Genomic DNA, 25717 nt, shown 5'->3' with positions numbered 1-25717 from the left:
AGCCAGCTTATTTATCTTGAGATTTTTCAGCTTTATTTCACCTATGAGAAAAGAGCACCTGGAGAAGGAGGCCTGTATTGATGCCCAATGGACCAAACTGGCCAATGGAAGAGGTGGTTTGTGGGAAGTGACTAGGTGCTAGGAGGTCCTGCCCTCTGGAGGGTTAAAGCTGCTCTTATGGAGTGAGTCAGTTCTCATCATAGGCAGTTGTTATGAAATGAAGACAACTGTATGCTGGTCCACCTCACCTTACAACTGGTTCTCTTTTTATTAACACACCATGTTGTGACACAGACAAGGCAGCCAACACCAGAATAAAAAACAGATGAAGTAACTGCATCTAGAACTTTCTGCATCTAAAACTGTGAGTTAAACAAAACTGTTCTTTATTTGGTGCTTAGGTCAACTACTTTGTTCTAGAAAAGGAATGGTAAGTGTGTGTGTGTGTGTGTGTGTGTGTGTGTGTGTGTGTGTGTGAGAGAGAGAGAGAGAGAGAGAGAGAAAGAGAGAAAGATGGAGAGAGAGATGTGGTTGAAATAGAAATGCTCTTAAGTGATCTAACTATGCAGTAAAAAGCATCTCTCTACATGAAATACTCATCTACTAAACACAGTTTCCTAAACCTTCCAGGGATCATTGTTAACATGCTGAAGTGCAGATTCACTAATCTGAGGTAGTTTTGTAATTTTGTGTCTGTAACATATTCTCAGAGATGTTGTTGATTATTATGAAATCCGGACACATTCTGAGTATGAACAAAATAACATTTCACCCATATTTAGTTGTGTTTGCTTCCTATGTGTCAGGAAGTAGTTCTAGTTGAGAAGTGTCCCTTACATATTTCATGCAAATACTTCACTTTTCATTGGCTGAGTTTGACTAAATTCTTGCTGTGGTCACCAGTTGCTTGTAAGAAGAGGCCCGTGTGAACATGGTGTTGGGCAATGCCTTCCTGCACATATTCTGAGAGTGGGGCCAGGACCTCACTGGGTAGCTGTGAACTAACCACAGTCTCTTCAGGAAGTGCATTTCTTTTTTTATATACCTTTTTTAATTTTTATTGTCAAGGTGATGTACAGGGGAGTTAAGATTATATATGTAAGGTAAGGTTTATTTCTTGTGAAATTTGCTACCTCCTTCCTCGTTTTTTTCTCTCACCTTCCCTCCTCCCCAGCACATCTCTCCTTCACCCAGCTTCCCTGTGATCTGTTCAAATTTCATATGAAATTAGAAAGCCATGAAAGACTTAATCCTACCCATCCAACACAAACTCGGAACATGTGGACAGAGGTGAGAGTGTGGATAAGGGAGAGCTCCATACATAGTACATGTTTTTAATTCTGTTTTGAATATCTATAGGTAGTTGTACAAAAGGCTAACTATTATATATGTCAGTTTATGAATACAATGTGTCTTGATCTACATCACCCCTTTATTAATTTCACCCTGTCCATCCCAATCCAACTTCTCACTTCCACACACATTCTCATACAGAAAAATACATTTTAATTACTAAATGTGAATTTATGACTCTGTATGTCTGTATGGTAAATGGAAGGCACTTTTCTGTTTCGTCTTAGAAATATTGATGTAATGTAACTGGACCAGTCACGTAGTTGCATAATTGTCTCAAATGTATTCTATCAAGCAGCATACACAAAATATTGATGTTCAAAGCTTCCAAAATAGCATCACTAAAATCTTTATATTTCTTAAAATTATTTCCTAAAAATATCCTGATTCATTTTACTTTCAATAGATGAGACAGTCAAATTGAGAAATTATTAAGAATTTGATATTGAGCATGAAAAAGAAATTCATTTTATGGTAAATGAATTGAAATATGTGGTGCACTGTTAACAGGTAAGTTGAAGTAAGTTTTGTTTAATATCTCACATCCAGAAAGGAAAAAAAAACACCTCTAACTATGAGAAACATAAATGTTTAAGGTCATGAACTACCTTGTCAATTACATGCATCAGACCATTGCACGACGTAGACACGTACCCAAACCTCAAATTGTACTTCAAGTACAATTATACCTGGCAATCAAAAATTATTTTCAAACATTTTCAATGATGTTTTTCTTTATAAAACTATTTTTCAGAAATCGTTTTCACAAGTTATGTTGTCTTACTATTTAAAACCTGCCTGATGTAACTAAAATGGCTGCTCTTTATTGAGTGACTGCAAACTTTTAACACAACCTGGACTACAAATGAGTACTGATCTGTGTTCTTTGTAAGTGAGCATTGGCATGGTCAGGTGTGAGCTGCTGGGGATGAGCAGGAGGAAAGAGAGTTTGGGTGTGGAGATGACTCCATGACCTTCCTCCCAACACTTTCCAGTGACCTTACAAGTCTGGCTGCATCTGAGAAGCTCTGTCAGCAGCTGGGCAGCCCAGCCTCTCACTTCTGCTTCCCTGGGAGGTTTTTGTTATGACTTGTATCACTGTGGAGGCCAGTTATTACTCTGCTGACAGTAATAAGTGGCAACATCTTCAGGCTGCAGGCTGCTGATGGTGAGAGTGAACTCTGTCCCAGATTGACTCCCACTGAACCTTGATGGGGTCCCAGTTTGCAAAGTAGTTGCATAACGGATCAGGAGCTTGGGAGCTTTCCCTGCTCTCTGTTGGTACCAGTGTAAGTTATTGCTAATGCCCTGGCTGGCCCTACAAGTGATGGCGACTCTGTCTCCCAGAGATGCAGACACGGATGGAGACTGGGTCAACTGGACGTCACATTTGACACCTGAAATGGAAACATAAAATCCATTATCAATATAATTAATTTTGCTGTCCAAACACTCCCATGAAAAGCCAGGTAACTCTGTTAAACACATGATGAGTAATCCCCAATATCATCCTTCCTTACCTGCAATCCCGAGCAGGAGGGAGCACAGGAGAGGAGCAGGGGCCTTCATGTCCACGCTGTGTGCTGGTGGAACCTCCTCCTGCACCTGGTGTGAGCAGCCTATGTAAGAAGTTCCCAGTGCAGTGGGCTGTACTCTGCACACATGCAAATCAGCCAAGACTGGGCAGTGCTAGTCATAGCTTCAGGCTGCAAATCTCAGTAACAAAGCAGAGACCTAAAGACTGGGATGTCCAGTATGCTTGTAGATCATGTGTTTCAAGAGACAAGAGAAGAACAGAAGGTTTCTGTTGTCCTGTGAGGAGACTAGATTGTTCTTAATTTCCCTCCTTATCCATTTGCTATTTGCTATTTTTCTTCCTGTAAATCATTCATTCAAAGACAAACATTTCCAATGGAATTTAATTTTAGAATTATCCTATATTTGATATCAGTGGAGTTTGTGACAAAGAATTCCTAGAGTGTCCAGGTTGTTTCCCTGAACCATGTTATAGGGTTTAATAATTACCATTATTACCCAGACATGAGTGTTAGAAAGTGATAATACATGTGCAGGTACAATGGTGGTAGGAATGTAAACTTGTTCAATTACTGTGGAAAGCAGGATGGAGGTTCTACAACAAACTCAACATAGAGCTCCCCTATGAACCAAATCCCACTTTTGGGCATTTACCCAGATGACCACAAATAAAACCATACTAAACTACCAGCACAATCATGTTCATTGAAGTATTATTTACCATACCTAAGATATGGAACCAACCAGATTCCCCTCAGTAGATGAGTGGATCAAGAAAATGAAGTATATATACACAATGGAACTCTATATTTCCTTGAGAAAGAATGATATTGCCCCATTCCTAAGTAAATGAATAAACTTGGAATATTAATATTAAGTGAAATAAGCCAGACCCAAAGAAACATAGATTCCATGATTTCCCTCATTTCTAATAATTAGTATATGTCTAGGATAGTCCTAGCAGAGGATCACAAAAGCTCAGTAGCAATATACATATGATTATATAAGATGATGCTAAATGAAATGAACTCCAAGATATGGAAACAAGAGGCTTTTCATTGATGTTGGTTTTTTTTAATGTACTATGTGAAGTTATTTCTTTTTTTCATTTTTCTCTGTAGTTTATCTCCTGTTGTCATTGTATTTGATTTTGGTACCCTGGGATTGTATATCCATTTGTCTGAATTAGAGAAGAGAAGAGGAACAACAAAATGGTGAGACAAAAGACAAACCAATGCGACAGTGATACTCACGAGACACCATGTTGGAAATGAACTTTATAGCTGGGACGTTGCAAGGGGGAGGGAAGGTGGGAGAAAAATGTGGGAGAGGGTAACAAGTTTCACAAGAAATATACTAACTTACATATGTAATTGTAATCCCTCTGTAAATCTCGAACAGTTCACTTCAGGTATTTTCTCTTTATTCTTAGGAAAATACCTGGCATCATTTCTAGCTTTGTGGGTAGTACGCATGTCTGTACCAGATGTTTACTAAGCTTTTAGAGGACATTTGTGCTATCTATTAATGGAAACTCTCCTCTCTCAGAAGCTGAGGTGTTCCCCCAAACAAGGGCTCAACTCCACTTAAACTTCACTATGCTCCTGAAGCCTGCATAGGTCTTCAAGTTCCATGTCTTTTAGGTCCTAAGTAACACCACTTTTTTTGTGTATTAGGGCTGGGACTTGACTCAATTCCTGATTTTTTATGCTCAAGGACAGTGTTGTACCACATCAGCCACAACTTCACTTCCATCCTTTTGTTGCTGAACTGGTGATCAGAGTCTCCTAGACTTTTATGCCCAGGCTGGATTCCAACCCTAATCCTCAGATTTCAGCCTCCTGTGCAGGTAGTGTTTTAGGCTTGAGCAACCAGTGACCACTAGTGAAGCAGTTCTTACAGATTGTGTTTAGATATGTGATCCATATGGCTATAAGAAGGATAAATTGCAATGTGGTTAAGGGGGTTTGGGATAAGGAACTGGAGCCACACAGTACGCATCATGGGAAATCGAGGAGAACTGACCACAGAGAGTGAAGCTAGATTGAAGTGAAGAGGGTCCCCCTACATGGAGATTAGCACACACTTCATCCCATAGTGCCGAAAGTCATACCCAGAGTTAGATGAGTAGAGTAATCACATGGAACTCACCATTCTAAGTCCAAGAACCCAATGCACAAAGATAACACTGCTCTTGCCGAGGAGGTAACAAATTTGACAAGAAAAGTACTCACTACCTTACATATGTAACTGTAACCCTTCTGTATGTCACCTTGACAACAAAATTAAATTTTTAAAAAGCTAGTAGACCACAAGTAGAGGATGCCCAATCAGCAGCTTCTTCATTACCATTCACTACAAGAATTTCACATGAGTCTTGATTTGATGACCTCCACGTTGTAAAATATTAGTGCTCTCTGAAACACATGCTATCATAACTGCTCTGGGAAATATTTCACAATACTAATGTTCCCTCTTTTGATGATGATTTAGTAAAAAAAAAAAAAAAAAAAAAAGCTATGTCCTAAAAGCTATTCCCACCTCCTCTAATCCTCTGAAATTTCTTTGTAATCCATTCATATGGTTCCCTGAATACTTCCTAATCCCTTTGGCTGGGAGAGATTTGCTCTCTATCATATACTTCAGGACAAAGCTGGCAGTAAATGAAGCAAGGAGAAGACAGCTGGTTTCTGTGTAGGTATGAAGAACACCTGGTAAATTACAGAGGGCACATTAATAGGATTAGGAAGAGAGATGCCAAGGCCATCTATGGGAGTAGGTTTGAAAGCATCCAGGCTCTGAGGATAACGCATGAAATTCTCGCGATGCACACTCCAGGGCTGCCTGCAGCAAATGTGGGCATGTGGATTGTGGGCTTCAAGTCTGCACAGACTTCAGGTCCTGGAGTCCATGGAAGAGGTGGAATATTTGTCTCAAACCAGCGCTGTGGGCAGGCTTACACTGCCCTGGGTTGTGAGGGACGTAGCTACCTGGATGAGAGATGAGGCTGAAGACCAAGCAGGACATAAGAAAACATTTCTGAGGATCTTCCTGGAAGAACAAAAGTAGACTTGCTTATCTTCTGGGCCATGAACCCGAATGAGATCTGGATCCAAGGAGAAAGTCTGTTCCTCTCAAAACAGAGAGGAGCACTTCATGAATGAATGCAGAATGTATATGTGTTTTTTTATATTGCTAAACTACATATTAAATGAATACAATAGTGTATATAATTTTAATTATCTAACTCATTTCAAATTCTGACAGTGAAAAAAAACTCCAGGAAATAATGCGCAGTCACCCCGTGGCCCTTCCTCGCTCTTAGCCTGAGCTTCACGAAGCGCAGGACCGCGGCTGTGGCCTTGAGGAAAAGTAGGACCTGCTCACTGCAGAGGAATCTGATTTCCCTTCAGGGCTGCGCATCTACAGGGCCCGCCCTGCTTCCCTCACCTTTCTGACCTGCATGTAATGACTTCACTACAAGAATCCTGGTGGAGGGGTCAGCCTTGTCAGGTGTGACTACACTTACAAAGTAAGATATGAAATGGGAATTTGCACGCAGGGAGGCATGGCCCCTGCTATGAACATGGCCCCAGCCACCATGCGTGCTATGAAAGTCTTGACTAGAGCTCCCTGCTTCAAGCTCCTATTGACAAGGTCTCTAAGGTCAGGTTCCAGTTGTTTGCTTTGTGAGGTTGGTTTGCCCTCTAGTGCCTGCTTTGTGACATTGCAGCTGGCAGGATTTTCATATGAAATTTGTGTGTTCTTTGTGAAGTTAAATGATTATCTTAAACAATTTTTTTGCCAGAGCCCTGGTTACTTTATATTCAGAATCGTGGCATGTTATTCATTTTATGTTTAGATAAATGGCAATTGTCATATGTTAACAATATGAGGATATTTTATGATGAGAATTCCATACCTGAATACAGCTTATTTGGAAAAATCATCACCAATGTCTTTGTATTTCCATTCTTTTTTCCCCTCAGTCACCTGCCGTTTTTCATACTGTATTTAATGAGACTTCATGATTAACATATGTGTGTATTTATACATATTATATCATACCTAATTCATCTTCTACATTTAGTGTCCTTTTTTTATTTCCTTTCATCCTCACCTGTCTCCCTTCAGATATTTTTCCGTTTTGCATTCACATACTATGGTTATAATGTGTTTTTAGTATTTATTGTTCTACTATCACCAACATCACCATCATCACCACCATCATCATTATCATCATCATTTAAGTCCCACACAATATTAGGTTTCTACTGCGTGACCTATGTCACTCAATATGAAGATCCAGTTCCTTCCATTCCCATGCAAATTTCATGATTTCATTGTTCATCTCCCTCTGTCCTTACCAGTGCTCCAGGAGTTTGCTAAAAGACTTCTTTTTAAAGAGTGAACTGGAGAGTCCTGATAGGTCAAGACAAGGTTGGGTTGACCTTTTATCACAGACCTAGAAGGGAAGGTCCTCCTTAGGGAGTACTATGCAAATCAGCAGGTGGGTGCAGCAGTGGGAGAGGAGGGAAGGGAGGGCAAAGGCCTCTCTTGTGATTAACTGAAAATAATATCCACCTAGATACTTTATCCCAAAGGCTCTGCAGTCCTTTTTCAATTGGCAGGTCCTGAGTCCAAGCATCAGGACTGGTGCTTGGATTCAGGACCTACGCACTGTTCTGGGCTTCTTTTTGCTCAAGGCTAGCTCTCTACTACTTGAGCCACAGTACCACTTCCAGCTTTTTCTGTTTTTCTATTTATGTAGTGTTGAGGAATCGAACCCAGGGCTTCATGCGTGCTAGGCAAGCAGTCTACCTCTAAGCCACATTCCCAGCCCTGAGATCTGTGTGTTTTTTTGTTTTTTGTTTTTTGGCCAGTCCTGGGACTTGGAATCAGGGCCTGAGCACTGTCCCTGGCTTCTTTTTGCTCAAGGTTAGCACTCTGCCACTTGAGCCACAGCACCACTGCTGGCCGTTTTCTATATTTGTGGTGCAGGGGAATCGAACACAGAGATTCATGTACACAAGGCAAGCACTCTTGCCACTAGGCCATATTCCCAGCCCGAGATCTGTGTTCTTTATAAGACAACAGAAGCACTGTCTGGTCAGTGGTGCTGAGGCTGAGAGGCAAGAAAGATGGGTAAGACTGAGAAGATTGTCACTGACCACTTCTACCAATTGCCCAGTGACCTTCAGAGCCCAGTTAAGGCTTAGATGTACTGTGAGCAAGAGAGGCACCCAGTAGAGCAGCTGGGGAAATCCAGCTCTCACCTCTGCATCCCTGAGAGGTTTATGTTATGGCTTGTATAGCTACTACTCAGCTGAGAGTAGTAAGTTGCAGTCTGTTGATGGTGAAAATGGACTCTGTTCCCGTGCCACTGAATCCAAACTGGATTCGAATCTCCAAACTGGATGCCCAAAAAATCAAGGGTTTAGCAAAATCCCCTTGTTTCTTCAGATACCATTATAAATCATCACTAATACCCTGACTGGATCTGCAAGTGAAGGAGACTCTGTCTCTTACAGATATAGACAGGCAAGATGGAAACTGGGCAATTGGGAAGTCACATCTGGCACCTCATATTAGAAACACAAAACAAATACCCACAGAATTAAGTATGCCCTGAGACCTTCCTTGAGGAGTGAGACAGCACTATTAAGCCTGAGATTAGTGCATTTCCAGCACTGTGCTTCCCTATCTGGGAGCCAGCACAGCAGGAGCCCCAGAGGCTGAGCAGGTCCTCTCCTGTCCATGATGTGTGCTGACCAGGACTGAGCCGGCACAGGGTGTGAACAGACCACAAAGAAGTGCTCAGGGCAGTGGGCTGTGCTGTGGGCATGTGGAAATCCTTAGGGGTAGATACAGCTGCAGGCATGGCTACTCTGCCTGAAATCTGTGCTCTACCACTTGAGCCAATAATGCTCCCTTTCTGGCTATTTTGGTGGTTAATTGAAAATAAGAGTCTCGTGGATTATCCTACCTATTGTGGCTTTGAACCGTGGTCCTCAGATCTTAGCCTTCTGAGTAGTGGGGTTATAGAGGTGAGCCATTCGGCACCCAATAAAAAGGTTTTAAGGACATAATTTAGGGAATGTGACTCAAATAGGCACAGAATGGGTAAAGTGCAGCATTGTGAAGGGTGAGGACTGGGATCTGGAGCCGCTCTGTATGGAGAGGGCATCTTCAGGCAGAGAGGACGAAGACCACAGGCAGTGAGGCCAGAGTGAAGGGAGGCCGGCTCCTCATGTGGGGTTCAATCCACACCACAGCCAAACACAGCAGCAATCAGATGGCCATTTGGAAAACTTTACCTGGGGCAGAAACCTCAATGGCTAATCCATAAAATGAGAGAAGACTAAGAAGGAGAAAATTTTACATGCAGAGAATCTTAGATGGATCTGTGATTCAATTAAAAATACATATGTTTGGTCTCTCTCCTCTGTCCGTGAACATAAGAAACTCAGGGAGGTTCTCATTTTCTCAGGGAGAGAAAATGAGAGAGGGAGAGAGACAGAGATGGGGGGAAAGAGGGAGAGGGAGAGAGGAAGATGGGATGTTAAGAAATACTCAAATGCAACATTCTTTGTCATACAGTGTTCATATGTAGCAACGTACCAGCTTCAGAGCTTGTCTCCATGAGGTGAGGCACAGGTAATTCTCAGTGTGGACAGATTCCCACAGGACATTGCATCCGAGGATAAGGTTTCTCTGAAAGACCAGATAGTGGTCTTGCACCTCATCTATGGAATGTGGTGTGAATCAACACCCCCAACCCCAAAGGTGTCAGTTAAGAATCAGGGAAGAAAGTTGTTAGTGATAGAAACAATGGAAGTTATTGAGAATACTGGGGACATGACAGATCAAAGTTTCTTTCACTTTTTCACCCTCAAAGGCTTCACTTATAATATATAGAGAAGCCAGGTGCTGGTGGCTCAAGTCTATAATCCTAGGAGAAATCTTGATAGATGAAGGCAAGTTCAGAGCTGAGCCTTCATTGGTCCTCAGGCCTGTTCGTGTGCCAGTACTAGACATTCATTGAAACCATTAAATGTTTAGAGATATTATAAAAATATTAGAAATATTGTCATTTGATTTCATAAATTCATTAGGGTGCACATGGCTGAAAAAGATGATAGGGAAGATAAAGCTAATTTCTTGCACTTAGAGAGCTCATAACATTGTTTAGGTTTAAAGTGGAAAATTACAGAGATAGTTACACATAAAAATGTGAATATAAGATTGCATGTAATTATTTTTACAATCTAGTTAGTAACATAGTACTTATCCTTTCTTCTTCATGATAACAATGCACCAAATGAATTGCAATTTCTTTTTATTTCTCTGACAGAATGACCAATTTTCTGGTTAGAAATTTTTTCTCAGTAACTATCATTTCTTTTGTTATGGAATCTGATCCTGTCCTGTTGTGTCGTTCTTAGTAAGAACTTTACATTGTTTCATTCCAGTCTGCATGTGTAGCAGCTACTGCAAGGAGCCCATAGTTGAAATATAGATTGCATAAATTACAACAGCAAGAGTAGATCCACAAGTTTACGTGTCTCAGTGCAGCCTGCTGAAATTTCACTGGACGTTCATCAAAACCTGCTGAAAACAGGGTGCTTTGTCAGAGCTGCACAGACATGTAATTTCACCTTCCAGCAGGCAAAGCTGTGACAACATACTCCATACCTGCTATTTTGGCCACTAAAATTGTGAGATTTTTTTATGGATACTCTAACCATTTAATACTGTAGTTAACCAATATGGATTAGACTGAGGCAAAAATGAAGAAGCAGTACAAAATCTGTCTAGAGTTCATAGATTTAAAACATACTCGTGAATATATTTGTCAGGTATCAGTGTCTCAAGACTATTTTCCTAGCCACATAGGAGTCTAGAGATCTCAAGGATCATGATAAAATCCTAACTAACATTCAAGAAGCTAAGCTCGAGGTATGGCTCATGTTGTACAGGACCAGCCTAGCAAGGAAGATAAACAAATATGAGAATAAACATAAAAAAATAAAAAGTACCACTTTCAAACGTAGCCTCTGACATCCTTCAACTTCATAACCCTGTTGTTTTCTTGTAAAACTAAGTGTCTCTGTGTGCCTCTGATTTGAAAAGGACTGAGGCAGGAATGCTGCCTTGTGGTTTTTCTTGTGCTGCCAAGTGCTATTGTTCAGGGCCATGGCACAGTCTGGCATGTGTGATTCCTGTGACTTGGATATTTCTTGTTGAGGGAATTCCTTGCCATCCCCTAGAGGTGGATGACGGTGAGTGGAGGAGCATGATAGGACCACGGGTTCTGCACACGGTCCTCTAGACTCTGTCACACACATTCCCATCCCACACTATTTCCGTAGAGACTGATACACACAGAAATATATCTTCACCATTACACTGTGGTGGCAGTGAAAACTTCTTTAATTACTCTGGAAAGCAGTATGGAGGTTCCTCAAAAGACTAAACATTGAGCTCCCCTGTGATCCAGCCGTCCCCCTCCTGGGCATTTACCCAAATGACCACAAAAAGGTCTATGCTAAACCTACCAACACAACTTTGTGCATTCCAGCATTATTCACCATTGATAAGATAAGGAACAAGCCCAGGTGCCCCTCGGAAGATGAATAGATCAAGAAGATGTGTTATATATACACAATGGAGTTCTATGATTCTGTCAGAAAGAATGACATTGTGCAATTAGTAAGGAAATGGAAAGACCTGGAAAAAGTTATATTAAGCAAAGTAATCAAGACCCAAAGAAAAGTATGTTACATGGTTTCCCTCATTTGGAAGAATTAGAATACGTTTATGATATTCTTACCAGGGCATCTCAATAACCCAATTGCTAAGCATATGGGAGCATATATAATGAGGCATATCAACATGAACTCCAAGAAATGGAAACAAGAGGTCCTTACTATGTCCTGTATGTAGTTAGGTTTTTGTTATTTTCATTTCTCATCATTTTCTGTACCTTGTGTCTTGTATATAAGTTCATTCCATCTGTGAAAGGGAAAGGGAACCACAGATATACAAGATAAAGGATGAACTAATACAGCATTGACAGTCATTTAACACTACATTAGAAATGAACTGTACAACTTGGGGGGAGAAAAATGGAGTAAAATTGTTTAAAAACAAATGTACTCATTACCTTCCTTACATAACTGCAACCCCCTGCTCATAATCTTTTCAATATAGATTTAATAAAAAGAAATGGGTTCACTTCTTAGGCTGAAATGGATGGTCATTCTGACCAAAACAGGAGAGTTGCATTAGTATATAAGTGAGGTCTAATCACAAAGCCTAAGGCATTACTCCAAATTCTGCAAGGGTGGAGTAGTTTCTTGGGCTCTACGGCACTTGAATTAAACCTGCATGTGTTTTCTGATTATCTGCTGAGTTTGTACTCCCTTATCTCCTAATTAGACATTGCTTACCATTCTCCTCTGTGTCTCAGTATAATTTAAAGGTCAAATTTTTCTCTGTAGCTCTCTCCTATGCTCCATGAACAGCAGACAAGAACTATGCATCTTATTCATTGATTAAAGACTCATCACTTCTTTCAAGGAAAGAAACAGCTGGAGACCACATCTAGGAGTGCCAGTAAGGTAGAAGCACAAGGAGAATATGAGATAAATGGGACACAGTTTGGAAATGCAACCCTCCAAATCTCACCCTCTTACATAGCTTATGATGACAGATACACACCACGGTGTCCACCTCTATCTGCTTAGAAGGGGTCTTGTGAATTTTTTTCAAGGATGGCCTTCAACCACATACTGTTAACCTGTCAGTTATCTAGAAGTAGAAGTAAGAGCCATTGGTACCTTCAAATGTAAATTAACTTTTACTGGATGGTCAGAAAAATTTCGTCTAGACCTTGTAATGGGCAAAATATCTGTACGTACATGACTTGCAGTACTCACAGTATAATATGTTGGAAATTAGCTGTACAATCTGGGTGGGTGGGAGGATTGTGTGTGAGGGGGATTGGGAGACAAATGAAGGCTGATGTAACAAATTTGTCTAAAAGTGTACTCACTACTTTACATATGTAACTGTACCCCCTCTGTACATTCTTTTTTTCTTTATTGTCAAAGTAAAATACAAAGGGGTTAGTTTCATATGTAAGGCAGTGAGCACATTTTTTATCCAACTTGTTACCACCTCCATTTACCCACTCCCCCTTTCCTTCCCCTTCATGAGTTGTACAGTTGTTTACATGAAATGTTTTTTTTTAAGTTTTTATTATAAAACTGATGTACAGAGAGGTTACAGTTTCATACATTAGGCATTGGATACATTTCTTGTACTGTTTGTTACCTTGTACCTCATACCCCCCTCCCCCCTCCCCCTTACCCTTTTCCCCCCCTGAGGTGTTCAGTTCACTTACACCAAACAGTTTTGCAAGTATTGCTTTTGTAGTTGTTTCTCTTTTTTTACTCTGTGTCTCTCAATTTTGGTATTCCCTTTCAATTTCCTAGTTCTAATACCAGTATACATGGTTTCCAGTATACTCAGATAAGATTACAGAGATAGTGTAGATACAATCACAAGAAGGTGATACAAGAACATCATCAATAGTAGAAGCTACAGATACACATGGGATGTTGAAAGTAGTTACAACTGTGATATAACAATCATTACATGAAATGGTTTTGCAAGTATTGCTTTTGGAATAGTTTGTCTTTTTATCCTTTGTCTCTAGATATTGGTATTCTCTTTCCCTTCCCTAGTTCTTTTTTTTTCTTCTTTATTGTCAAAGTGATGTACAGAGGGGTTACAGTTTCATATGTAAAAGAAGTACATTTGTTATCTGACTTGTTCTTGTCTTTCATTTTTCCCCATTTCCCTCCTCCACAGTTCCCTCCCCCCATGAGTTGAACAGCTGGTTAATAAATGCAATGCCCACTTTCCCACATACAAACTCATATTTTGTGAAATAGCAGGAAAAAGATATGACCACAGGATATGCTGCAAACATTTTCATTACAAACAATGGTCACTGAACTCAAAACAAATGATGGGGAAACCCAAAGCCACTAGCTGATTTTCCTCCCGTAATCTAAATTATAATTATGAACACAAAAACAGTATCTCATTTATAGACTTTTAAAGAAAATAATGAACTTAAGATGACTATTGACACATCATATATAGGACCCATGCTTGTTTGTGTCTGTTTTTCCTTAAGAAATTTCCTCCTTCTAGATTCCCCCAGGTCTTCCTAAAAGACCAGACTTGTAAAGGTTTAACTAAAAGATTTTGACACACTTACAGTTTATTTCTGTGGAAAAATTAGAAGAGGATAGATAAGTGCAGAATTATGTGATCAAATGGAGTAGATGAAGAGAACTTGGAGACCAGACATCAATCACGTCTCCCTTAATATGAACTTGACCCATTGGTAGGAATACAAGTTACCATATCTGGTATGGATACCAGTATGGAGGTCACTAAACTACCTTAGAAAAAGGCATACCAGATGATTTGGCTGCCTCACACCTGGGTATATATCCAAAGGGGAAAAGGCAACTTGTAAAGGTGGCATTTATAAATTAACTTTGTAGGTCTATGTTTATTGTGACACTGCTCACTCTAGTGAAAATTTGGACTCAGTGAAGTATCCTACAACAGAAGAGAGACTAGCAATTAAGTGGTCCATAAATGCACAACATGCATAAAGAAACATGCTGTCCTATAATCTGCATCAAAATGGATGAGACTGGAGCTCACCCTGTGAAACAAAATTGTTAAACCCAAGACCATTACGTATGCTGTTTCAGCTTCCAGCAAACTTTAAAAAGTCCTATAGAATAGGGATTCTGTGGGCCTGAAAAGGGCACATGGTGAGAGGGCAGGAGGGTGAGCACAGAAGAATGGTGGACGAAGACCATTCATGTACATAATAGGCATACGGAGAACCTCAGAATCCTATTAATAGGTACAGATATATAAAGATGCTAATAAAATAATAACAGAAATAGAATATCTAGTTATATGTTTTACTGTTGCATAAGTATCTATGGATGCCACAATTCAGATTCTTAAAAACTGTCTGTGTCTGTGAGCCTTCTGAGCAGGTGGAGGCAGCAGGAGGAGCAGTTGGGGCAGCCCAGCCTCTCACTTCTGCCCTGGGAGGTTTTTGTTATGACTTGTATCACTGTGGGAGGACTATTACCAGACTTTTGACAGTAATACGTGGCAGCATCTTCAGGCTGCAGGCTGCTGATGGTGAGAATGAACTCTGTCTCAGATCCACTGCCACGGAACCTGGATGGAACCCCAGATTCCAATAGCTCTGCAGCATAGATCAGGAGTTTAGGGGCTTTCCCTGGTGGCTGCTGGTACCAGGCTAAACTGTACCCAATGCTCTCACTGGCCCTGCAAGTGATGGTGGCTTTTTCACCTACAGACACAGACAGTGACGAAGGAGACTGGGTCATCTGGATGTCACACCTGGCACCTGGAAGCAGAAACATGAAAACAAATAGCCACAATATTGATCGAGTTATGAGAAGGCTTCCCTAGAGAGTGAAGTGTCAGGAATCAAGCTGTGCTGTGGTAATCCCTATCATTGTCCTTCCTTACCTGGGAGCCAGAGCAGCAGGAGCCCCAGGAGCTGAGCAGGGGTCCTCAAGTCCATGCTGGGTGCTGACTGGGACTGACAGCTGCAGAGTGTGAGCAGCCCATGAAGAAGTACTGAGCATAGCGGGCTGTGCTGTTGGCGCATGCAAATCAGCAGCATCTACTCTTGGTTAAGCACATCTGCCCAGCTGCCTCATCTCAGCAACTCTGCACAGTCGGAGTCTCAGCGGACCTAGGTCATCAACAGAATATGTTGTAGCCACAGAAGAGAATCACAAAGTTGCTTTCCTATGGGCTGATCAGGCCAATGGTCCCTTTGAGGACCAAAGCATCTTTTTTTTTAATTTGTTAATTGAGACCTTCCCACTGTAGTGTTAGTTTCAGATATTTACAGACAAATTTTACACAAGACAAATTTGGCACATCTTTATTATCCACAACAGAAAATTTTGGAATTGCTCTGATTCGCTGATATTCTTCAGGTAGCAACATATGAACAATGCTGTCTTACAATGAAATCCATAGCGGTCAACTAAGGAAATGGAGCTGTTGCACTGACAAGAAAATTCCTGGACATCTATATTCTACTTCTTAGCCTTATTTTCTCCTCCATTTCTGAGATTTTTTTGCCCCCGGATGCTCTATAAAATCAAATCCTTTCAAAGATTTTTCTCCCTTCATGCTTGAACAACCATTAAAAAAATCAATTTAGCCTTGTATGAAATTTCAATTGTCCATACTTAAGGTCCTCATATTATTCTTTGGAGGTTTTATATGTCTTCTCCCCAGCTACTGTGTGCAGAAGCAGAAATTCACCTTGAAAAGTAGTATGAGCTCATGTAACCTGGAATCTATTTGTTGACTAAACATGCATTTATTTCTTCCACTCGGTGGGCACTTCTAGTTACTAAGAGAACACTGTGCTCAACAGCTGGGTTTAAAATATTGGGCTCAAGAAGAGTGAGTGGAACCCTAAAAATGAATATTATGTTGGAATCTCTGAACGAATTCTTGGAGCCAGCAGCACATGGAAATGACAGCCATATTGGAAGGAGACTAGATGAATGACACAAGAGTATATCCATATGTGTGGATTTGCCTGTTCAGTTATCAGGGCCCTGGAACTCACTACTGCATGGAATGCAAAGTTAGCTCACCTTATCAGCGTTATCAGAGTCTAAGGAGTGTATGAACAAATGTGGGAGGTAGAGTGTTTGACATGACAGTGTAAGTGGCAGGAGTTTCATATCATCCAGAAAAGCTGTTTATTCGACGACTAAATTCAGGAGAGATAATTACAGCCAAAATTCCTACTCTTGGGGTAACAAAATGCAACATAATTAGATAAAAATTCTGTCTAACTTTAATAACATATTTCATAGATAGTATACTGAATATCTTGTGAAGAAAAAGAAAATAAGAGACGTTTTTGTCTACGATTTTATTTAATAATAACATTTTGTTATTGATACAAGTGGAGAAATCACCATAAATTTGCATGTATATATAGATACATACATACATATTAATTGACAAATAGAAACATGGATGGATAATATTTCCTTGCCTAGAAGTAATGATGCTCTGGTTCCAATAATAGCGCCATCATGAGTGAACCCCCAACCTATTCTCTCATAAATGAAAACAGTGATCCTTCCAGAAAGATTCTTTATCAAAAAAAAGAACAAGATAAGTTTGGACCATTTTGTACTGCCAACTAAGAATACCTGGTGGGGCTGGGAATATGGCCCAGTGGCAAGAGAGCTTGCCTCGTACATATGAAGCCCTTTAAGCTGGTCCTGTGAATGAACTCTGGTGTTGCCTATGTCCAACAATTTTAGTGTTCAAGGCCATCCATCTACTAGTTGAGTCATAGCTCTGCGTCCAGATACTTTTTGTGGATAATTGGCGATAAGAATCTCACGGACTTCCTTTCCTGGCTGGCTTTGAACCGTTATCCTCAAATTTCAGATTTCTAAGTAGCTAGGGATACAGGCATTAGCCTCCAGTACCTGGCTCATATGATATTCTAATCAGAACAAGCCTTTCTAATAACCTGTCTTTTAGTGCCATCAAGGTTAATTTTTAAAGAAAGGGTTAACCTACTTTTATTGCATGCCTTTCCTTCTTGTTTTTGTTTAAAATCAATTTAAATTGAAGTATAGTTGTATGTTTTTATACATACATAGTAGGATATGATAATTTTTTGTTATTGAAAAATATTCATTAGAACTCATTGACAAAATTTCATGGCAATTGTCAGAGATTTCAATTACAATGCAGTAAATAGAAGAATAGAGTAACTAAAGAAAATTCCAGAGAGGAAGCTCAAATAAAGCTTAAACCAGAGGCTTTTTTGTTCCGAAGATGACTTGGTTAAGTCAGTGAGATCCCATCAGAGTTGAATTGTAACTTCTCCCCCCTTCCTCTCAATGGAATCATGTTAAGAGATTAGGAGACACAACGTGGTCCAAGATGCGACCTGTTCACTTTTTTTGAGCAATGCTGTTGCTTTGGGTGGGGGGTAAGGGCGTGTGTTGGGGGAGTCTCAGGAAATAGAGCCAGAGCAGCAAGGGAGCTATTTCATTGTCTTCCCTTTGCATTAAAATGAAAGTTCTGTGAGTTCAAAGGTTCTATTTGATTTCTTCAAAAAGTTCTTATCTAGGAATGTTCATGGTACTGTGTTTGCATACTTCTGCGAATGTGGTTCTTTGCATTTAATGTAAGAACAAATGAAGAAAATGCTCTACAGGAACTCAGGAACTGAAGGTATTTCCTTCTACCCCCAGAGGGAGCTGTGGCACCTTCAATCTCTTGGTGACAGAGGGATTTCTAGGTTGTGAGATGTAATAGGAGAAACTCTTTGTCCTGTGGTGCAGTGACAATGGTGATTCCTAAGTATGTGAGGACTCACGACTAGAGATGGTATTAGCATGGATAGAAATCTAAGAAATCTGCTTTGAATGACTGGGTGGCTATGTGTTATCTAAGAACTCACACAAGTATTAAAATAGAAAACTCATAAGACAATATGTTGGAAATTCACTGTACAACTCAGGGTGGAGGGAACTAGAGGGAAGGAAGTGAGAGAAAATGAGGGAGGGGGTAACAATTATGACAAGAAATGTCCTCACTATCGTGTTACTGTAACTCCTCTGTACATCACCTTGACAATAAAATCAAATTTATAAAGGCAAAGGAAGAAAAGAGGTTGCATTCTATGCAGAGATAGATTTTTTTACTTCTTGTGTAGATGTAAGACTTATTGTTTTTATTTTTGAATTAGGACTAGATACATACAGTGTAAATGACAGATATTCCATGTAATGAGTGTAGACTGCATACATTCATGGTTCAGTATAAAGGACAGGACCTTTCAAATCCTCAGGTGGCTTCTTCACCCCCCCTTCCCAATCCCAAACTGCTCCTAACTCTCCTTCAGTCATCTGCCATGCGTGTTCTTCTTCTGTGTACTTGAACATGAACATAAATGTGGAGGAAAGTAGTGCTCTGTGGGTACTTTTGAAACTGTTTCTGAGGCCTCAAATTTTCATTGCCTCAGTTTGCTGCCTATTCTCACTTCCTGTGGTTAAACATTATTTACCCTTGACTTTTTTGTGGGCACATCTTTATGATTTTTTCATTTTTTTCTTAAACATATTGTGTCACTTCTCAGGTAAAATTAATGGCTCTCTATTCTTTTTTATTCATCAGCATTTAAATGTCATCCCACCATCTTGTGGCCTTTGTTTATCATGACCAAAATGTAGTCAATGTCTCTATTACCTGTTCTCTGAACACAGTGAGATTCTTTTCTCCAAGTTTAGACCATTCATATTGAACATTCCATCCATAACTTGAAAATTCATGAATTGGCTTCTAATTCATCCAATTGTGGGTTTTTTTTATCTTGAATTACTGTATCTCACTACACTTGAAAAGATTTCCCAGGTTGTTTTGAAATATTTTTTCAGCTCTACCTGTCATTCTTTCTGTCTCTCTGTTTGTCTCCGTCAATTTCTCTATTTTTCCATTCCTTTTGGAAATATTTATGTATTTATTTCTCTTCACAATTACACATAATCTGCTGAGGCTTTGGAGATTATTCTTGGAAGTTGTCCTTAGGTTACAAATTTTCGATTGATCTCTTAATACTCACTGATTTTTCTCCTATCATCAACTGGAATCTTCACCTAACCTATGAAATTTTCAGTGAAGTTATTGTTTTCCATTCTCAGATTTCCATTTGATACCTTTTATATATCTCTTGAGACCTCATTTGTTCGATTATTTTCATCATCTTTTCACGTGGAAACAATAGGTTTTTTTTATTGTGCTATTTGTGCTTCTCTTCTTTTTTTTCCCTTTTCCCCCCCAGAAAATATGCTCTGCTGCTCACCAGACCAGCAATGCATGAGGGCCAGAAGGGAGGTTTTTGTTCCGGGCTGTATCATTGTGGGAGGAACATGTGTACCTTGAAAACAGTAATAAACCCCAACATCCTCAGCCTCCACCCTGCTGATGGTCAGTGTGAAATCTGTGCCCGAACCACTGCCACAGAACCTGTCTGGGACCCCAGAAAATCGGTTGGAAACCAAATAGATCAGGAGTTGTGCAGACTGGCCTGGCTTCTGCAGGAACCAATTCAGATATGTGTTTCCATTGCTATGCAGGAGGCTCTGACTAGACCTGCAGGAGATGGAGGCCGGCTCTCCCAGGGTGACAGGCAGGGAGAGTGGAGTCTGGGTGAGCACAACATCTCCACTGCATCCTAAAATTAGAATAAGGCAGAAGTACAAGGTTATGTGCACACATAGAGAAGCATACTTTTTAAATTTTCATTTTGATACATATTGCCTATTGTTAATATTTCATAGTTTGACTTGGAATCTAAAGTATTTTATGTTAAAAGTGGAAATATTTTTAAATATAAATGGATCTTCAGTGGTTCCCTGCATTATTCTTATCAAGCTGAGTCATCACAGAAGCAAAGGGTTTACTTTCTTCTGAAATGTTTCTCTTTCTCCAAGAGCTAAACCCCATGGAGGATAACAAGACCAGCGCATCTATCACATAGGCCACAACTGGAAGCTGTGAGTTCACCCTCCCAGCCACTCCCATTCCTCATCTCCCTTTGTCCTTACCAGGGATCCAGAGCATTAACAGCCACAGGAGCTGAGAGAAGGACTTCATTTCTAGGAGTAAAATGAGGAGTCTTGCCGGGTCAATGCAGGTTCAGAGCTGAGCCTTTATCTCAGATTTGGAAAGGAAGGTCCTCCTTAGGGACCAATATGCATATAGCCAGGTGGGGTCAACAGTGTGAGAAGAGCCAAGAGGAGGGCAAGGCCTGCTCTTCTGAGAGAAGTGGCATCATTGTGCTCTCTGGTTGGTGATGACTAACAAAATCCATGATGCCTGCAGCACTGGCAAGAAGGACCCCACTGTGAATGTTTTGTTCTGCATGGCCATATGCTGCTGCCACCCTAAAACAGCACCAGAGACCCAATTACCTGTATGTTTACTTCAAGGACAGCATGTAGGAAAATGAGTGGATTTGAGGGCCAAGGTGCCCTGAATTTGCTTCAGCTATTCCAGAAGAAGACAGTGTCCACCATCAGCAGCAAAGATCCTCAAGGGAGTTGATCAATGAGAGCACAGAGTAGAGCCAGAGGAAGAGGTATCTGATACCATAGTTACAAAGTTATCTGTTCAGGGATGATAGCTACAATGTTAGAAATTCTGCGTCCAAAGAACTCTTTATTAAGATTTACTTAAAGAATTGTCAGGGTGAATAAAATTTTCTCTTACAGCTAGTGTCCCAATGGCCTTTATAATAGAAGAGGAAAATGGTAGAAATGTTGATACATGAATGTGTGACTATACATTCAATGTTACAATATTTATATCTACTAAAATCCTGTCATTTTTCCACACTGTATTTGTATGGAAAATTAATCTAATAATTCTTACAAATTTCTTCTGGGAAGTAATTGATCAAGATGCATTGCACTCGTACACTGACATGTTGACTTGAAACTCTCTAGTGGAACTACTTTTAGATAATTATATATGCATAGACACACATACATATCATTTTGCTTATTTTAAATTAACATAAGATCTTTAAATGTTTCCTGTACCAACCCAAAACAACCTGTTTCTACTTATTTGTCTCAGATTTCATTCTCTAGTTCTTGTCTCTGAAGATCCTGAGTTTGAGGTGAGGCAGAACATCACCTGAGAAGAAGGAGCACATGGCCAAGAAGGCTTGTGCTGATGCCACGATGCACCCCACCTGGCCATGCAAACAGGTGCCTTGTGGGAAGTGATTGGGCCTTTGGCAGTGTCTTCCATGAGAGGATTAAAACTGGGGTGTTACATAATATTCACTTGTTATAAAGTGAAGACAACCATATGCTTGGTCATCTCAACTCGCAGCTCATTTTCTATTTAGTAACGTTATTGTGGCACAAGTAAGACTGGCCTCGCCTGTGTACAGACAGATGAGGATACTGCGTCTAGGACTGTTTGCACCTAACACTGTTAGTTAAATAAAACTCTTCTTCGTTAAGAGCTTAGGTCAGTTCCTTTGTTACAATAAAGGACTGGCACAGTGTGCTGTGAGTGAGAGACAAACAGTCAAACAGAGAAATAGAGACACAGAGAAAGGGAAATTCTGAGAAATGTGGTTTAAATACAAATGCATTTAAGTATGTTTAAGAGTAGAAATCCTATCTCTATCGGTTATACTCATACTCTGAACACAACTTCCTAAAAGCCTGACAGGGATCATTTGTTAACATGCTGAAGTGGAGATTCACATTCAGTAGGTAGGAGGTGGTTTTGTAATTTTGAATTTACAACACATTCTCAGTGATGCTGATGTTGATTCTGAATTCTGGATAAATTGAGTAGGAAAGAAAGTAATATTCCATCCATGTTTAGCTGTGTTGCTTCCTATGTGTCAAGAGGTAGTTTTGTTTGTGTCCCTGACATAGTTCATGTAAATACTACTTTTTCCATTGACTAAGACTGACTGAAACTTGCTATGTTGACAGGTTGCTGATAGGAAGAAGCATATGTGAACATGGTCTTGGGCAATGCGCTCCTGGATCTATTCTGAGAGTTGGGCCATGACCAGCTGTGAACTACTCTCATCAAATTCTTTCAGGTAGTGAGTTTCCCAGCATTCTTTCCCTTTGTATTCCTATGGATATTCCGAAAGAGAGGAGATCTTTTCTAGTCACACATGAGAATACAATCCTTAAAAGACTCAATCCTATTGATCTACAACCTTCCAAGACACAGATGGACATGTCTGTCAGTGAGGCTCTTAGGCTGGGTCCACAGATGGGAACCAGATATGTTAACTGCATGTCATGGGAAAAACTCTACAGAGAGTTGTTTGAGTCCATCAGGCTGGATTGCACTGTTTGAGCAGACACCGCACCTAGAACTTTCTACACCTAAAATTGTGGGTTAGACAAAACAAAACAGTTTTTGTACAGAACTCAGTTCACTTACTTTGTAATAACAAGTGGACATGGACCTTGTGTGTGTGTGCACATGTGTGTGTATACAATGCACATACATGGGTGTGTACCTGCAATACATTTCACATGTGGGTTAACTATATACATTCTTAAATGGGGCCAGTAGAGAAGTAAACAACATCAACCTTGAGTATCAACCTTGATACTCATCCTCTAAACTCAGTTAGGTTTTTTGTTTTAGGGGCTATTTTTTTGTCTGTCTGTTTTTGTTAGTCTTCAGGCTTGAGCGCAGGAGGTGGGCAGTGTCCATAAGCTCTGGCTGCTCAAGTCTAGTGCTCTCCCACTTCAGTCACAGCTCTTCTTCCTGCTTTCTGGTGGTTTAGTGGAGGTAGGAGTCTTACTGTCTTTCCTGCCTTGGCTGGTTTGAACCACAATCCGAAGATCTCAGGCTCCTGAGGAGCTAAAATTGCAGTGGTGTGCCACCAGCTTTTGGCTTACACACAACTTCTTAAACCCAATAAGGATCACCTGCTAAATGTCAATTCACATTTGGCAGATTTAACATGGTCTATGATTTCGTATTTACAACATGTTGCCAGTGTGTTTGGGATAGTGGTGAATTTTGAAAACACTGAATAACAAAGAAAAGAATATTGTATCCATGTTGAGTTGATTTTTTCTTTTGTTAAAAAAATATTTGTTTGTGAAGAGATGATTACAAATTTCATGTATAATCTACACTATACTTGTAGACAAGAACCTTGTGCATGATGGGAATATTAGAAGTTTCCTTGTAAAAGGAATAAAATCACCACAGAATACATTTGCTTACTACATTACTGGTTGGCAACAATACTATTTTAGAGACGATAATACCTCATGGTTTATCTGAAATCTCCTGGTCTTTGCGTTCCCATGAGTTCTCCTGCCCTATGTGGATTGTATGTTGTCACATTGTCACATAATCTTTATGTCCAGTAAGAGTCACTCTCTCGTTGACCACAGTATCTTCCTAATAAGTAGACAATCTGTTCTGCTGCTCCCCAAACTAACATAGCATGAGGGCGGCTCACCCAGCCAGAAGGGAGGTTTCAGTTCAGGACTGTATCGCTGTGGGAGGAAGGTGTGTATGCTGAAAGCAGAATAAACACCAACATCCTCAGCCTCGACCCTGCTGATGGTCAGTGTGAAATCTGTGCCAAAGAACCTGTCTGGCACCCCAGTTGCTCGGTTGGAAACCAAATACATCAGAAGTTGTGGAGATAACTCTACTAAATATTGTAATATGTAAGTAGTAAAATGGGTCACTATGTATCTATACCTCTTACTTGTTTCAATAAAATTCTTAAATGAGTGCTATTTAGTCACATTTTCATATTTTTATTTTTCTGTGTGCAGATTTCTTTGAACGGAGCCAGGAGCCAATGATGCTTTGTCCATTTGAGCTCTGAATAAGAAAAAATTATACCCATACCTTCCTATGCATGGGTACAAAGTTTTATTAGTTTTTATCTTGATGTTTATTCAATTTACTACAAATAAATACCACATTCTACTTTCAATGGTGAGATCATGGCAATGAGAAATAATAATGAATTTGTTTTTCAACATAAAATAAGTTAATCATCTGATAATTATATTAGAATGTTGAATAAATTAACATGTGACTTGAAATAAGATTTTTACTGAAAGCTTTTATTTGCTAAAGAAAAAGTCCCTGACTACAAGAAATCGATGTTTAATATAATGAACTAACTTGTTAATTACATTGTTTGAATTATTGTACAGTATGTGAACATATCCAAACACCATATTGTACTTCAAATACAATTAGACTGTGGCAATAAAAATTGTATTAAATGCTAATGGCTATTTTTTCTTTGCAAAATTAGTTTTCAAAAACCCTTTTCAAAAGCAATATCACCTTGCTTTTCAAAACCTATTATGGCATACCTACTGTGGCTTCTACTTATTTGAGTGACTGCAAAATTATAGCAAACCTGGACTACACATGAGTGCAGACCTGTGCTGTCTGTAAGTCGGAAGAGGCATGGTCAGGTATGGACAGCTGGGGGTGAGAAGGAAACAGAGTTAGGGTGTACAGATGCCTTCACGCCCTTTTCCTCAATGCTTTCCAGTGACCTTCACAGACTGGCTGCATCTGAGCAGCTCTGTCATCAGTGGAGGCAGCAGGTGGAGCAGCTGGGGCAGCCCAGCCTCTCACTTCTGCTGCCCTGGGAGGTTTTTGTTATGGCTTGTATCACTGTGGGAGGCCAGCTATAACTCTGCTGACAGTAATAAGTGGCAACATCTTCAGGCTGCAGGCTGCTGATGGTGAGAGTGAACTCTGTCCCAGATCCACTGCCACTGAACCTCGATGGGACCCCAGATTCCAAAGTAGTTGCATAACGGATCAGGAGCTTGGGAGCTTTCCCTGGTGTCTGTTGGTACCAATGTAAACTATTGCCAATGCCCTGGCTGGCCCTGCAAGTGATGGCGACTCTGCCTCCCAGAGATGCAGACAGGGATGGAGACTGGGTCAACTGGATATCACATCGGGCACCTGATATTGGAAACATAAAAGCCGTTAGCCAAGCATCTCTATTAACATGGGATGAGCAATCTGCAGCCTTGTCCACCCTTACCTGGGAGCCAGAGCAGCAGGAGCCCCAAGAGCTGAGCAGGGGCCCTCATGTCCATGCTGGGTGCTGAGTGGACCTTCTCCTACACAG

At 40.3% G+C, this 25717-nt stretch overlaps 1 gene segment (V, D, J or C); it reads right to left on the bottom strand.

The window, feature by feature from the left end:
* Window positions 1–1821: 1821 nt before the first annotated feature.
* Window positions 1822–25717, bottom strand: LOC125356185. The segment is given in 3 exon segments: window positions 1822–2560; window positions 15178–15370; window positions 25631–25717. Coding segments are annotated over 3 exon segments (360 nt in total).

Source organism: Perognathus longimembris, chromosome 8 (genome assembly GCF_023159225.1).
Source record: "Perognathus longimembris pacificus isolate PPM17 chromosome 8, ASM2315922v1, whole genome shotgun sequence".
In the NCBI taxonomy this organism is placed as follows: Eukaryota; Metazoa; Chordata; class Mammalia; order Rodentia; family Heteromyidae; genus Perognathus; species Perognathus longimembris.
Note: the sequence above shows the minus strand (reverse complement) of the source record. Positions and strands in the feature narration are given on the sequence as shown.